Source organism: Bombyx mori, chromosome 13 (genome assembly GCF_030269925.1).
Source record: "Bombyx mori chromosome 13, ASM3026992v2".
Lineage (NCBI taxonomy): Eukaryota > Metazoa > Arthropoda > Insecta > Lepidoptera > Bombycidae > Bombyx > Bombyx mori.
This window is the reverse complement of record NC_085119.1, coordinates 6,741,418-6,758,456: the sequence shown is the minus strand read 5'-3', so window position 1 is coordinate 6,758,456 and position 17,039 is coordinate 6,741,418. Positions and strand designations below refer to the sequence as shown.

Here is a 17,039-nt window from a genome sequence, read left to right as displayed (position 1 = left end):
GTCCAGTAGTGGGCGTCCGCGGGCTGATAATGATAATGTTAAGAAAATTATTGTGGGTTTTTTTATATTGATTTTGGTGGAGGTTATTTGGCTAACGCAGTTAATGGGCATCTCAATCTCAATTTTGAAATGACCATCTTTACGCGTACAGAAACTGTGCGGTCGCCGTGCAGCGTAAAATAATCTCGTATGGGGTATGCTGGATATAAGAACTAAGACATGGCACACAACCGACACTGCAGTAAGTCGTCTTGACTATTGACGCACTTGTTACAAAAGTATTGAAGATAGAGTATTATGAGCCTACTTACCTAGTAGGTAGATACATAGATTCTGCCTATTTCTCGTGCCTTAATATTGATGTCTATGGGCTCCGATAAACAATAGCATCGGGTGTACTGAGTTTCTTCTCTCAACTAGTGCGATACAAAACAAGACATGGCGTGAAAACCCGTTAAAACTTAGATAACCATGAAATTTATCGAATTCCTCAAATAGCTAAATCGATTAAAATGGTCATCGTGTTTTCATAAGCCTTTTGTCTTAAAATATGGCTTTTAGTACACATCAGTGTTATAGACAGTACAAACTATATTTATTTGCTCAAGTATAAACTAATAAACATAACATCGTCAGTATTTATATGTATTTACCACAATATTACTGTTCAATCAACCAATTATCGTGAACCGTGTATAAAGAAAATGACCGGCTGTTACTTGCGTGGATGAGGAGATGAGCTCGAGACCCTGCTGGTGTAAGACTATTGTCTACAAACACTACAGCGTAAATGTCGATGCTCATCTAGATCCACGTGGTCGAAGTCTCGACTGTAGTGGAATGTCATACCCGATCCTGCGGACCGAATGGTAAATAGTTGACGTCGCCCAAAACACGCCATTACAGATCCTCTCGATGCTTTTAGGTACCACAAGCATCGGTCACCGTCCTCGTCGAACCCGTCGCTTGCGACGAAGTGCTCGACGAGCGAATTAACCGACAGACACAGCCCACTGAGTTTCTCGCCGGATCTTCTCAGTGGGTCGCGTTTCCGATCCGGTGGTAGATTCTGCGAAGCACTACTCTTGCTAGGGTCAGTGTTAGCAACACTTGGGTTTGAGCCCCGTGAGCTAACGTACACGTTAGGGTGAAGCTGAAATAGCCTCTCAAGGCTATCAGCATAGATAGAAAAAAAAAGTGGAATGATGTTTGTCATATTCTTTAACATTGTAACATCACAATTTTGCGATTTTAATAGGGAAAAAATAACATGAAGACAGTACTACTACATGTTGTAGATGATTTTTTCTTGAGACCGGGATCGCGTACCTGGATATTACATCTCATGAGCATAAAGACACAGACAAATGTCCTACTTTTTGTACCGAAATAAATGATTGCATTTGTAACAGAAACACCCAGATCAGTATAGTAGTACACTTGCCCAATAATACACAGTAATATGTCCTATCGTAGATTCGAAATTTATGAATAACATATATTTTTGATAAGCTTAATTGTAATGGGTTTGGCTTATATTCATGAAAAAAAAACATATTTTAATTACTTACTGACTTGCAGATAAGTGACTTCACAAATAAATTATCTGTAAAGTGATAATACTACCGAGGTTGTGTACCAGTGACTAGCTATTCAGTACCGTTAGGCATACCTACATACACCGATACTCCAACATAATTTCACTAAGTGCAACCACGATGCACTAACACATACAAATTCTAATGTAGTACACGATACTATTTTGAGTATGCTTAGCCTCGGGAATAGCATGTTGTGTTGCATCGTTTCCTTTTATGAAAAATCATTTCTATATATATCATATCATTTTCTATTTGCTCTAGCTGTTGTCGAAAGATGTGTTAATTTTCTTGGAGTATTTTTACCTTTTATTATTATTATATTATGTCGATTGAGGAGAAAATACCAAAGAGCAGCGTCAGCTATTAACCTAATTCTGAAAAAATCTTATAAAGGCTTTTTTTGCGCATTGACTGTTGGTTTATGTTTTTGCGGCAAAAACTACACTGTCGATTTCGGATAATCCTGAATTTACAAAGCGAAGTATATTTCGAGTAAGTATGTAGTTTGCAAACTCAATCAAAATTATAATAGAAAATAGTTCCAGCTTATGAGGCCGTAGATCTGTATACGCTCCTTCAAATTCGTAGAGAGGATGTGACTCATATTTTATCTAGAGATTGTTCTAAGAATTACACCTAAAGGTATACGGTAAAAGAATTGTTGGCTTGCGAAAGATAGCTCGTGTTTTCATGGATATTTTTATAACGTTTGCATTGTCTTGCTCTCGTCCGCCATTTGATTTGGTAATATGTCCTTAAATGCAGTATAAACTCAGAATTATCCGGTTAAAAGTAGGAAGTAATATTATTTAAAAAAATATCTCTAAGTTATGTGTACATAGCATAATGTGCACGTAACGGGTGTCGGGTGCTCAACAAGTCTGTAAAAAGTTTTTATAAAGTTATGATTAGTGTGCGATAGCAGCATTTAAATCGTTTGCTCACCTGTCACTGTATGCTTTTAAAAAAACGAATTAAAAATGTTGCCCAAATCAGTCTTTCGTAAAAATAATTAGAATGGTCATAAAAATGTCCACAAATCATAAACGTATTGATATTTGGATCTCGGAAGTGGTAGAAACTACAAAAACAATCTAACGCGTAGCAGTGATCACATTATAATATAATAGAAAAAACCAAGCAAATATGTAAACAAATATTATTTTAGGCCATCCTGGGGAAAGCATCTGTTCGAAGGACGACATTAAGGATTGTCCTTAGTGCTAAACACTAAGCATTTAGCTAGAGAAACTTAGCTAAACTGAATAAAATAAATCGATTTTACTTATATTTATTTACTTGCTATTTACTTATTATATTATATATATGATCACTTTTTAAAGCCTCCAATTTTCATAATTATGTGATGTACAACTGCAAGCCATAGGAATTTGATCATTCGCATTTAATAATGTTTCTTTTAACAGTCAGTTTGAAAGTTTTGCAAAAACTTCTCAACATTATACTATTTAAACACTAGTGACTAAGATGTTCACTAAAACCAGGAAAGGCAGGGCGTATTGTAAAATCTTATGGAAATATAGCGCCATAAACGAAGTATAATTGCATTACGTCGTCGTCGTGGCCTAAAGGATAAGACGTCCGGTGGATTCGTATCTAGCAATGCAACGGTGTTCGAATCCCGCAGGCGGGTACTAATTTTTCTAATGAAATAAGTACATGACAAACGTTCACGATTGACTTTTATGGTGAAGGAATAACATCGTGTAATAAAAATCAAACCCGCAAAATTATAATTTGTGTAATTACTGATTTTGAAAAGAGCTGTGAAAGATCACTAAGCAGACACCAATGGAGAAGGAGATCCTTACGCGGAAGTGGCATTGGATTGGGCAAATTTTGAGAAAGCCAGAGAAGATACCCACCCAAGAGATTTTGAGAAAATACCCATCTGTCAAAGAGAGCACTGACCTGGAAAGGGTCTGGCAAAAGGAAGAGAGGCCGCCCCAGAACAACTTGGCGTCCCTCGGTGGAGCAGGAGCTAGGGTTCTTGGGCATGACGTGGGAGGAGCTAGAACAGACTGCCCAAGACCAATGTAAATGGAAAAATTTGATTCGAGTCCTACACCCCAGCAGACAGTAATAGGAAAGAATGATGATGATGATGATGACTGGTGGTAGGACCTCTCACATGAGATACCAACCCGCGCGGACTCACAAGTCCGCAGAGTAGGTATCACCACCCATCCTATTTCTGGCGTGAAGCAGTGATGCATTTTGGTTTGAAAGGCAGGGTAGCCGTTGTAACTATACTGAGACCTTAGAACTTATATCTCAAGGTACTGTGCTTATCAACCGGAATTAATTGGTGGCAGGATTGTCTATGGACCACTTAATAGCAGTCTGGCCCTGAACTTATCTACTCATCTATAAAAATAAAATACAAAATACTTGTATGTGGCATGAGTGTACTACTTGCTTGTTTGATCTGTTTTGTGTTATAGTAGCCACAAAAATTACAATGCATCAGATATTTGGTATGTGAATTATACAATTGATTAAGAGATTGTAATGAATTTGAATGTTAACAATGAGCTGATTGATCGCAGAAATATCACATTCTAACCTTAGCAACTTTTTTTGAATGCTGGGGAATTCGTTTACGGATACCCGGTCCAAGGGGGTAACGAGCCAGGTTATCCTACCTAAGCTGAGAGCCTTGAGAGGCTATTTCAATGTAACCTTAACTAGTAGGTGAGCTCACGGGGCTCAAACCTGACGACGTTGCAGTAAAAATGTATGACCCAAGCAATCTTTAGCTTTCTTAGAAATCTATATTAAGTTATTTATACATCAGAATGTGTATAGTCAAAACTAAATACTTAATAAAACAATATTACTTAACGCTTTTTTTTTTTATTGCTTAGTTGGGTGGACGAGCTCACAGCCCACCTGGTGTTAAGTGGTTACTGGAGCCCATAGACATCTACAACGTAAATGCGCCACCCACCTTGAGATATAAGTTCGAAGGTCTCAAGTATAGTTACAACGGCTGCCCCACCCTTCAAACCGAAACGCATTACTGCTTCACGGCAGAAATAAGTAGGGTGGTGGTACCTATCCGTGTGGACTCTCAAGAGGTCCTACCACCAGTAAAATTAAAATATACCAAAATCAGTGGTACAAAATACTCCATTTTAAAGTTGTTTTTACTGTGAATATGTCACTTAAATATTATAATTAAGGTTCAACTAGTTATATAACGGTGAAAAATAATGCATTTCTAAATGTATTTTATTTTATTTTATGGACGTTATAAATTTTATGGATAATCAAATTAATGACCATAATAATTACAATTCTATTAACAAGTGTAAAAAGATACCTGGAGCTATTAATATTGGGTCAACACTATTTTAATTAATTTAGTCTTTATTAATGTGTAGAGCTTCAATATACAGATTAAACCAATACATTATTAATTAATATTTTAATTAATATTATAATATTAAATTTATATTAATTAAAATTTAATAATTTAAAAATAATATAATAATTTAATTGTTATAATATTTTAATTATTAATTATTAATTAACGATATTATAGATACGAAATTAACTCTGTCTGTTACATTTTCTTGCCAAAACTACTGAATATAGCTGGACACCTTGCAATAGCCAATTCGTACATAGAAAGCTAGTTTAACATTAAAATAATATGGAATATCATTGAAGTCTTAAAATCTTACACAGGAATCCTAGCACATAATCAGTCTGTCAAGCTTTTGATTAAAAGGAAAGGATTCAATATTCTTATCACATACTTCTCCAGTATCTATATTGGATTACAGAGTAAAAAAATATTGTTAAACATTCTACATTCCTCTAGTATAATGCCCTTCACATGCCACTAGTGCACAGAAATCCTTACAACTGTACAACATTTATACAAAATAATATGCAAATAAGTGAAAATGCTGTCTGCTTCATGTACAGACTATAAATGACTCTTCGTCAATGTATTGCATTTGTGTGCACATACTATTTTGAGAGTCACAATTTAAAAAAATGACTGGCTTTACAATAATCAATAATTAATAAAATTAATTCATTTGCAGAAAAGTTCTATTTCATTCCAACATATTTTCCAATATTTTTATTGATTAAATTAATAATTTATTTGAATTTGTTTGCTGTCTAAAGTAAATTGTAACAGACTATAAATGAAAACAAAGCTGCTTAATATTTTTAATTTAAGAAGAAATATTTAATTTCGATTAATTTAGTTTCCTTAAATTAATGTTTAGAAATATTTTTAGATGGTGTTTCATTTAGTCAAATAAGCTTAACAATAAATTAAATCTTTATCATAACAATAAGATTTTTATGACGCTTACCATCCTATTTAAAAAGAAATTAAGTTATCTTACCTTAAGCGGTCTACAACAGCTTGTCGTTTGGGAGGTAGAATCATTTCCTCCATAGGCTGTAGCATATTAGGCGGATGCTGGGCGGGCGAAGCGCCGGGCAGCAAACCGCCCGCGCCACCTCCTCCAACCAGATGCTCCACGGTGACGATTTTAGTTCACTTTTGTCGTTTCATAATGAAAAAGTCCTACCAACCGACCCTAAACACAAATTTCAAGTACTGCCATGCAAATGAGATAACACCGAGATAAAATAATTTAAGTTCGTCCTGAATCCTTTAAACCAAATATTCATGTTGACACTGCAGTACGGTACCAACTACAGTTTTGGGTTTATTTTAGGATTGATATATTCATCTTTTAAAAAGAACGTCACTGGCAAAAAGTATCTTTAAATTTTACGAATAAAGTCACTAACACTAAACAATTACGTTACAGAATCAATGTTCACTGATAATATAAAAGAACACAAAGCAACTACACTTCTATTAAAAACCAAAAACATATTAAAGAGTTTTTATGATGGATTTAACTGTTCAAATTGAGATTTTATTAAATAGGTTTTTATGAATTAAACAGTTCAACACGGGCACATCTTTTCGGTTGTCGGAGTTTGACTTAACTTGAGTGAATGACAAAAGCACTAAGCAGCAAACGCCAAACCCAAACATCAACTTTACTTAGAGTTGACCAATGCCAAGTTGAATAAAATCGATTACCAGGATCGATGAAAAAAATTACAAAATTGATTTCGGGATTGGTGGTTCCATTTTGAGCCACATTTCTGTTTCTATGGGACAAATACTTTCATGGAAAATCGACGGATACCAATTAAAAAAAAATCGAAAGTTTGTGATTAATTATTCAAATTCACATATGTTTAGTATTGGTGGTAAGTTCCACTAAGAAACATTTTGACGTTTCCAAATTATGTACCTACTTATAAAATTCAGATATTAAGATGGTTCCTACGGTAAGCACTAATACCAGATTCGCGGTGCCACCTCTAGGTCACCCGACTAATGGTTGGTCGAGGCGATCATCGACGATTCGACCTCAGTACAACAGCGCGTCAGACTGCCTTCGGCGGTGCCGTTGGTGTCCCTGAAAACTCCGCCGGATCAGAACCTGCCTGCCAGCTCGGAACATGACATATAGCTAGCGAGCCGCACTTACTTGCACTCTCAGATCCCGTAACCCTCACCGGGGGAGATCACCTCATTTAGGGACCAGTCCCGGGCGAAAGCCTTTCTCTGGCCTCCGGCTCGGCAGTAACGGATTAGTGCGGAGAGTGATTGGGAGGATTGGGTTTTGTAGGTGAGGGGCTATTTAAAAACACATTCTTCATGGTTAATATAATTATATTGCAAATACTTTGTACACTATTACACCATTATAATATTTTATTTTTATAAAACTCTAAGACGAATTAACTGTATAATCTACTAATTTCACTCCATTCACGCTCTGACCTTGTCTAGATGAGAAGTCATTGTCTTTTCTGAAGAAAGAAGAAACAAATAATTGTCTTTTCTGAAATAATTTCTGAAGAAAAGACAATTATTTGTTTCAAACATTTAAATAAGCATTCCAATATTCGAAATCTGTAACCTTACATGTGACAAGTGCTGCCTGCCATTGCTTACATATTCAAACTCCAACAATCTCTCGTTCAGCCGTCTCCATCTGCGAGATAACGGACTCGCCGAAGTCGAACGTCACCTTCTGAGACTTGTTGCTATCGATCAACGGAGCCATGATTGCTGGCAGCGACAAATCTTGGTCTATTAGTGAAACGAGGAAACAGCGCTGCCCTAGCCTATGGGCCTACAGTCCCTTTGCCTGTTAAATAGACGTTTCTCTAACAAAAACGGGCTGTCATTAGTGTCATTATACCGAAAAAAAGAATTTGCTGTCTGTTAGTTAAAAAAGGAAAATAAAGTGAATTATACATTAAAAATGTTTGCAGTCCGTCCCAGAGTGGGAACATTCTATTTGAAAAGAATTTTATCCCGTTCAATGACTAATGTAATAATTGTAGCCCCGGGATGTGAAATGATAACCTCAAGACCAACGAATGGTTAGCAGTTTGAGTTAAGCCTAACGCTGAGGTGTAGTAGTATTTCTAAAAACGATTCATTTTCAATTACAGTTTTCTTCGGATCCAAATTAAAAGAATTCCAACACTTTAGTACTGTAACTGAAAAACAAAGCAGTGAAAGCTTAAAAGGAAAGTCTGAAAAAAGAGAATTTCAAGCCGAAACGAGAATGTTGCTAGATATTGTAGCTCGATCTTTATATTCAGATAAAGAGGTTGGTAGTCCAATTTTTATTCTAAGGTGAAAGGACTTGCAAAGCCTGTTATTGTACCTATTTTATTTCTATGTTTAAACATTGTATTTTTGTTAAATATGATTTATTTAGTTTTTCTTAAAGATTAACTTTTACTCATGTGCTATTAGGAAAATTGATTAAGAGACTGTAATGAATTTGAATATTAACAATGAGCAGATTGATCGCAGAAATATCACATTCTAACCTTAGCAACACAAGCTTCTTTTTCTTTTATTATCAGTGACCATGATCCTGAGTTGTTGAAGAACTTTTTAAGACTTAGAATAACATACAGAAATTTAGTAGTGAAAATTACTCAAAAAATCTTGTTATACACTTAAATTTTATGATTAACACATACAGTATGAGTATATGAAAGCATTAAATGAAATTGAGACCGTAAAATGTAAATGAACAATTCAATAATTTTTTTACTTGTTTGATTTAAAATATTGGTTTGCCTTTTGAGGAAAAAAGTTCGATTCTCGATCAAGGTGGTAATTGCACTGATTACTAGTGATATATGGTCAGCTTATTGTTAGTGCTACAAAATATTAAAAGTAATGAATTTATATGCTTCAATGTTGAAATTGTAGTCTGGAACTTCTTGCCAAAGACTCATGATATACCACACAATCAATGAACGAATTCAATCCAATAGCTTTTTTGTGGCACTAAATCAAAAGATACAAATAAATAGACTAATAAAATACTGAAATTCAATTCAAATACATAGCAAAGAGTAATACAAAGATCCAGTTGGAATTGAGCCTTTCATTGTCAATTGTATTATGTCTTTTGCAGGTATTTATTAGAGAGCTAATATCTAATGCAAGTGATGCTCTTGAAAAATTCAGATACCTGAGTGTAAGCTCAGTACCAGAGTCTGGAAACCTAAAAGAATTGGACAGACCACTTGAAATCAGATTAACAACTGACAAACAAAATCGTACAATTACATTCCAGGTAAACATTAAATTATTAATTTTGTAGAACAGCTGATATCATTTACAAGGTTTGCTTACACTTATTTAATAAAGCCCTATTATTACTTCTATAACTTATATTTTATGATATAGGAAGATATAACCCAAAGAGGGTTGAGGTCAGGCAGGCAGCCAGTTACAAAATTCAATGTCATTTGATTCATGTCATTGTCATTTAATTATACTCCCAGTATGCACTTATAGACAGGGGCATTGAGCATATTTTGATGTTGTTGCAGACACTGTTGGATGTTAAATAATAGTCCATGTAAAGCAAATACTTTACAAAAACTACAAAGTATGTTAATCACACATTTGCTCAATATTTTTGAACTCATATTTATAGTTATAGTCATATTTATTTACAAACACTGTGCATGGACCATAACACAATATAACTTTTACAGTTGAACCTCCATGTTACATTAAACGCGCAATTAAACAGTAAAAGGAATATTGTTAATAATCATAATTTTGTAAGATGAACACAATCAATAAAAATATTTTAATGTCTATTCAAGGACTCTGGTATTGGTATGACGAAAGAAGAACTCACACAAAATTTAGGAACCATAGCACGATCTGGATCAAAGTCATTCATTGAAGAAATTAAAAAACAAGGTGCTGAACAAGCCAGCTCCATAATTGGGCAATTTGGTGTTGGATTCTATTCTGCATTTATGGTGGCTGACAAAATAGAAGTATTCACAAGAAGCAGTAAAGGCGATTCACCAGGATATCAATGGTCATCAGATGGGTTAGATAATACTTAAAATATTAAAATGAAATATTTTTACACTTACAACATAAAATTTTGCATTTAGATTGTATTAAATTTAATTTTTAATGCAAATTTCACATAGTTAATGTTCAGTGTCAAAATGCCACACCAAAACCAAATCCTTTCTAGGTCAGAAAATATACACCTAAATTTTCATGTCTTCCAGATCTGGCACATATGAAATTCAAGAAGCTGATGGAGTTGAAATTGGCACAAAAATAGTTGTATATTTAAAAACAGACTGCAGAGAATTTGCAGATGATGATACAGTAAAAAGTATGTTCATTAAAAAATAACTATTTGAATCTCACGAATAATATTTATAATGCAAATTTGTTTTAGGTATCATTAAGAAATACAGCAATTTTGTTAGCAGCCCTATTTTTTTGAACAACGACCAAGTTAATTCTATTAAGGTAAGATTTTTAATTTTTTCTCATAACAAAAATAAGTGTAACTCAGATTAATATATGAAACAGAATTCTTAGAACTGGTCCAGTAGTTCAAGCACGAACTACATACAAACAACAAAAAAAAAAAAAACAAGTTGTAATGACATTTCCCAAAGGTAAAGATTAATGGGCTACTTACAACATAACTAAAACGAAAATTCTTTTGTTACCATATTATTTTCGAAAGGACCTTGTGCATTAAAATATTATTAAAATTTTATGCTGGATGTATTGTTATTATTAATATTTCTGATTTATTTCAGCCTTTATGGCTATTTGAACCGAAAGAAATAACTCAAGAGCAACATATTGAATTTTACAAATTCATCAGTAATTCATATGACAAACCTCGTTTCACACTTCACTACAAAACTGATGCGCCATTGAGTATAAGATCTATATTGTATGTACCAGAAGGGAAGCCTGGTCTCTTTGAGCTGTCACGTGATTCTGATGTAGGAGTGGCATTGTACTCCAGGAAGATATTGATTAAAAGCAAAGCAGAAAATATACTACCTAAATGGTTGCGATTTGTAAAAGGTGAGGAATTGTCCTAAAATTAATTCAAAAGAATATTGAGATCATTAAAGTATTTCATTAGAGGTTTCTGGCTCGTCCTCATCAATATAATAATTAATAGTGACATAAAGAATCTATTCTGTCAAAGAATTATGGAATCCTTTACAGTGTATAGTAGGATACATACATTTTTTCGTCTGTTTGTTAACAGTCAAAAACTACTGGACCAGTTTTAATGAAGATTTTGCCATTTAAAGTTAATAACAAAGCTAAAAAGGGTGGGCTCCTATTTATATTTTTTATTCTGCATCCCTGTGTCAAATGGAACTATGGGACTTATATTTTTACTTTATTTTCAGGGGTTGTAGACTCTGAAGACATTCCGCTAAATCTCAGCAGAGAATTGTTACAAAACAGTGCGCTTATTACGTAAGTTCATAGAAACAGCCTAATCAGTTTTTATTATATTTCAAATCATCCTGTATTTAAATAAAGTAGAGTACTGTTTTTGCTGTAGTTACACACTAAATTATAACAAAGATCTCATCAAATACATTAACCACTGTATAATTTACATTACAGTAAACTGAGAACAGTCCTAACAAACCGGTTTCTGAAGTTTATGGTTGAAATGTCACAGAAAGATCCTTTGCAGTATGAGGCATTTTACAAAGACTACTCCATATTTCTGAAAGAGGGTATAGTTACAAGTCAAAGCCCATTGGAAAAGGTAAAAACTTATAAACTAGTATAAAAGTATTCTTTAAGTTTACAGTCAATAAATCTGTATGATAATCTATCTCTTATTACTTCAGGAAGAAATTGCGAAATTATTACGATTTGAGTCATCGAAACTGAGTAATGGTCAAAGAACTTCCCTATCGGATTATAGTTCACGACAGAAAGATGATCAAAAGTCAATCTTTTATCTAGCAGCTCCTAGGTATGTTTTGCTAGAAACACAATATAAACTACTAGAACTTTAACATTTATTGAAATGTATTATTACACAATATTAAACTGTTAAATTTTAAAGATGTTAGTATTGATTTATTAATGAAAAATGTTTTATTTCAGTCGAGAACTTGCAGAAACATCGCCATACTACGAATCACTTAAAAAACGCGACATCGAAGTATTGTTTTGCTATGAAATGTATGATGAGTTGGTGTTGTTAGAACTCAAAGAATTCGGTGGTCGAGCTTTAGTTTCAGTTGAAAACGACATGCAGAGAGATCCACTAGATAAATCGGAATCTATTATAGGTAACATAATAAAAATATTTGTATAGTTTTCACTTTGAAATTAAGCATTAACATAAGAAAACCCTTTTATTTGCATGCACGTTTAAAAATAACCAACACTAAAGTCTAAATAAACATTCAAGTGATTGTCGAGACATAAATTATTATTATTTGAATGCTTTTTTTAATTTTTAGGCAGTGAGGGCCTGCAGCAATCTCAAGTGGATGAGTTAATCTCTTTTCTGAAAACGAACTTAACTGGGAAAGTATTTGATGTGCGCACAACGCAGAAGCTAGATTCTCATCCTTGCGTCATTGTCGTACCAGAAATGGCGGCTGCGAGACATTTCATTAGAACACAAGCTCAAAACCTCACTGAGGAGAACAGATTTGCACTTTTACGACCACAGCTAGAAATAAATGCTAAGTAAGTAACTACTGAATCAGAACAGAGACAGTCTAATCATAAACAAGCAAAATGTTTTCTTAAGGTGTCTACGTGGCTAAATGATACAGATATACAGTCAAACCTGGGTAAGTGAGAACTGGATAAGTGAGAAAACTCTATAAGTGAGAGTAATAGCCAGGACCCGTCATTTTAAGCTCCCAAAACCTCTATTAGAGAGAAACAGAAACCTCTATAAGAGAGAGTCGTTTTTCCCTCATGGACCTCCGTAAGTGAGACTGCTACTTATCTATACCTCTATAAGCGACAGTCGAGCTTTATTTATTTATATTATTTAGGAGGAACAAATGAAAAAACAAATTACAAGTTTAACATCTGCTATTTTATGACTCATTCTTAACTTTTGTGGAACTCCCTACCATTGTTTTTGAATTGTTTTCTCGTCAATATTGAACCTATTCTATTTCGTGGAACTAAATAACGTTGTTATTTTATCGCATTCTTTTCGAATGGACATGTGTGCCTGTGTACCGTCCTGTTTGTCGGACTTACTCAGTTTATCGTTAATCAATTGCGAAGGAAAGTTCTGTTCTGCATCATGTCAAAACGGAAAATTAAAGTACTGTCATTAAGTGATAAACTTAAATAGTGAATGCGTTTGAATCCGGAAAATAGCGAAATGAAATTCAGAGGGAGCATTAGCGAGAAACTCGGGTTAGTGAGAAACCTCTATAAGCGAGAATGAGATTGTGCTCCCTTGAACTCTCTCTTATCCAGGTTTGACTGTATACACAAATACAATATGAGGAAAATTAAATTAATACTATTAAGATACAAATACAATTTCAAGAAGTACCTATTCTGTTCTTGATTAATAATTGCGAAAGTAAACACTTAGAAATTTCTTTCAAATTGCGATTACATTATGGCCCCTTGACATTAACCAACACACACACCACCTAGTCACGTCACGCCTACCGCGTAATGGTGGAATGGTGATGAATGGTCTATACTCTATCTCAAATGCATAGCAAAAGCTTTTCCGAAGTTTTCCGCAGCTTTATTTAATAATACTAAAGCTTTCTACCATAGTTTTAATTGTCTTTTGTGTCTTACCAGTTTTATTTTTTATTGCTTATATGGACGGACAAACTCACGAGCCACCTGGTGTTAAGTGATTACCAGAGCCCATAAACATCTACAATGTAAATGTTGGCGGCATTCCTTGATATATCAGCTCCAAGATCTTAGTTTTTACAGTACAACCGCTGCCCCATCTTTCAAACCGAAACTCATTACTGCTTCATTACAGAAATAGGCTTAATTTTTGCAAGCAGTCATTATTACAAATTTTTTCAAATACAAGAAAGGAGTACAGTTATTGTATTTTCGGTAATAATTGGTTAGAACCTCAACAAAGTGCATTCCATAGCAGCTCAGGCTCTACAAAACTTGCATACGCCCCGTCATGACGTATGCAAGCGTAGTGTTCGCTCACGCAGCCCGCACCCACTTGAAATCCCTTCAGGTTATTCAATCACGATTCTGCAGGATAGCCGTCGGAGCGCCTTGGTTCCTTAGGAATGTGGATCTCCACGACGACCTGGAGCTCGACTCTCTTAGTAAGTATCTACAGTCGGCATCGCTGCGCCATTTTGAGAAGGCGGCACGACATGAGAACCCTCTCATCGTAGCCGCTGGAAATTACATACCCGACCCAGTAGACCGAATGGTAAACCGTCGACGTCGCCCAAAGCACGTCATTACGGATCCTCCTGATCCATTAACGGTGCTTTTAGGCACCACAAGCACCGGTCACCGTCCTCGTCGAACCCGTCGCTTGCGACGAAGGGCTCGACGAGCGAACTAACCCATAGACACAGCCCACTGAGTTTCTCGCCGGATCTTCTCAGTGGGTCGCGTTTCCGATCCGGTGGTAGATTCAGCGAAGCACTGCTCTTGCTAGGGTCAGTGTTAGCAACTCTCCGGTTGAGCCCCGCGAGCTCACCTACTAACGTTAGGATGAAGCTGAAATAGCCTCTCAAGGCTATCAGCATAGGTAGGGAAAAAAAAAAAAAAAAAAGCAGCTCAGGACTTGTTAATGACCACTGTAGACAGACCATAGATACACGATAGACGCCCATATGTTAATAAATTAAAATACTGGTACTGTATTATATCTCACGCTGGTACTTCACGCCTGAACAAACAGTTTTGCTTTATAAAGCACAAGTCTGGCCTCGCGTGTTGTACTGCTCCCACCTCTGGGCCGGGGCTCCCAAATATCAGCTACTTCCATTTGACTCCGTACAAAAGAGAGCCGTTCGCATTGTCGATAATCCGATTCTCTCGTATCGTTTAGAACATCTGGGCCTGCGGGAGGACATCGGTTCTCTCTGTATTTTGTATCGTATGTTCCATGCGAAGTGCTTTGAGGAATAGTTTGAAATTATTCCATCATCTCATTTTTACCAACTCATCACCCGCCACCGGAGTAGAGTTCATTCATACTACCTAGAACCACTGCGTTCATCCACAATACGTTTCCAGAGCCCTTTTGTGCCACATACCATTCGGTTTTGGAATAAGCTCCACTCTACGACGTTTAGCGAGCACTATGACATCTCCTTCAAACGAGGCTTGTGGAAAGTACTTTATAGTAGGCAGCGGCTTGGCTTTGCCCCTGGCATTGCTGACGTCCATGAGCAACGGTAACCACTCACCATTACGTGGGCTATATGCTCGTCTGCCTACAAGAGAAATAAAAAAATAAAAAAAATGTAGAGAAAGTTTTTTCGTTTTGTGGCAGTAACATAAGAATTTCAATAATTTACTACCTATTATTGTTCAATATTAAGAAGGTGCAAGTAACCGTTCATGATGTCGGTATTCACGTTATATTTATTTATCTTATAAGTAATTTTAAATCATTAAAATATTCGTTTCAGGCATCCAATTGTGAAAAAGTTACATAAACTGATGTCGACTGACAAGGAACTAGCGACCATGGTAGCTCAGCAGTTGTTCTCCAACGCCATGGTGACGGCTGGACTCGTCATGGATCCGAGAAATTTAATAACACATATAAATGATCTTCTAGTCAAGGTTTTAGAAAAACACTGATTCTGGTTGTTTTCTGTTTGTAGTTAATAAAATGCATTTAAATTTAGTGTTGTTTCATTTCAATTTAAAATGTTCACTTCTCTACTATTCATAGTACTACATACCATCATCGGACACCATAGGTATAGAATTCTAAATAAAACAACCGAAGCATTAGGGTATGTGTTTTGTGGCATATTCATCTAGAACACGTGTTGTCGTTTTGCAAATATAGCTAATTGCACGAACAACAATAATCTGTTTATCCACAGATATTTTACCTATAGTAGTTAATTTGTCCGTCCAGTTTAGGTCATAAAAAATCGGAGCGGTGAAGCGAGTATTTCGCTCTCTCTTCCACGCACGAGCCTTATGGACGGGCATAGTGATGCGCATTATTGTTGTCGATAAGCGCTATCGATTGTGTATTTAGTTTTGTCATTTTGTGGGTTAGTGATAAAAATGAAAGAAAAGACACTAATCGAACACTTACACCACATATCGCCGCAGCAAGTTAACGAGAACGGCAGAAATTAACACTTTGTAACTTTTCGAGATCTATTCTTATTTCAGTGAAAATTTTTAACACATTGTTGATAACAACACGTGCACATATTATTTTGAATAAATTCTGCCGTTTTGATACAAAACAAAGGAGTAGTCATTGTGTCACTAAAGAAATTCAGAGAACCAATGCATAAAAACACATTTCTCTTCGACGTAATGTACTATAATTTGCAGGTAAGCACAAATGACTCTTAACATAACAATGTCTCACCACTCTTCGAATACCACCCGCCGCCGCGATGCCTGCCTTCGATGACTCATTTGTTTTTATCGATAATGGCGTTGCGCCCGCGCAACATGCGCACCGCCCTAGCCGGGCTATGTTTTATGACCCAAACTGCACGGACAAAATAATTCTACTATAGTTCACATAAAAAGGACGGCAATGTTTTTTTTAAAACTCACATGAGTGAACGAACTTACAGCCCGTCTGGCGTAAAGTTGTTACCGGAGTCCATAGACACCACAACATGAATGCAATCACCCATCTTTAGACATGGGGTCAAAGTTTTAATGTAGCGACTGTTCCACCGTTCGAAAATGACAAAAAGGTACAAAGAGTCGAGCTACTGGATAAATTATTGCACAGCTCCTAAAATCTCAAGATTCAATCTGAGAAAACAAAAATTGATGATTCTAAGAGGCGAATCCGATATAAA

At 35.5% G+C, this 17,039-nt stretch overlaps 2 protein-coding genes across 3 annotated transcripts in view; one reads left to right on the top strand and one right to left on the bottom strand.

Moving 5' to 3' along the window:
• The window catches only part of LOC101737400 (neurogenic protein mastermind), a 34,653-nt gene extending 27,995 nt beyond the window's left edge, over positions 1-6,658 (bottom strand). The window contains exon 1 of the mRNA XM_004927862.4: positions 5,993-6,658. Coding sequence (XP_004927919.1) covers positions 5,993-6,057 — 65 coding nt within the window. The 5' untranslated portion in view covers positions 6,058-6,658. The remainder of the gene's footprint in view (positions 1-5,992) is intronic.
• Positions 6,659-7,853: 1,195 nt separating this feature from the next.
• Positions 7,854-15,880, top strand: LOC101737543 (heat shock protein 75 kDa, mitochondrial-like). 2 transcript variants are annotated; one of them, XM_021348995.3, is made up of 14 exons: positions 7,854-8,069; positions 8,142-8,302; positions 9,128-9,289; positions 9,831-10,066; positions 10,257-10,366; positions 10,433-10,506; positions 10,806-11,082; positions 11,421-11,490; positions 11,644-11,791; positions 11,877-12,004; positions 12,139-12,326; positions 12,501-12,732; positions 14,263-14,333; positions 15,660-15,880. In XM_021348995.3, the coding sequence occupies exons 1-14, from the start codon at positions 7,949-7,951 to the stop codon at positions 15,671-15,673; spliced, it is 1,992 nt and encodes a 663-aa protein (XP_021204670.1). In that variant the 5' UTR covers positions 7,854-7,948; the 3' UTR covers positions 15,674-15,880.
• Positions 15,881-17,039: the final 1,159 nt, after the last annotated feature.

What these genes read in the sequence shown, in the direction of transcription:
- LOC101737543 (XM_021348995.3), top strand. Translation starts at nt 7,949, where the DNA reads ATGTTTGCAGTCCGTCCCAGAGTGGGAACATTCTATTTGAAAAGAATT. An exon ending in ATGGTTGCGATTTGTAAAAG is followed by an intron (nt 11,083 to 11,420) that starts GTGAGGAATTGT and finishes CTTTATTTTCAG; the next exon opens with GGGTTGTAGACTCTGAAGAC. An exon ending in GTCAAAGCCCATTGGAAAAG is followed by an intron (nt 11,792 to 11,876) that starts GTAAAAACTTAT and finishes TTATTACTTCAG; the next exon opens with GAAGAAATTGCGAAATTATT.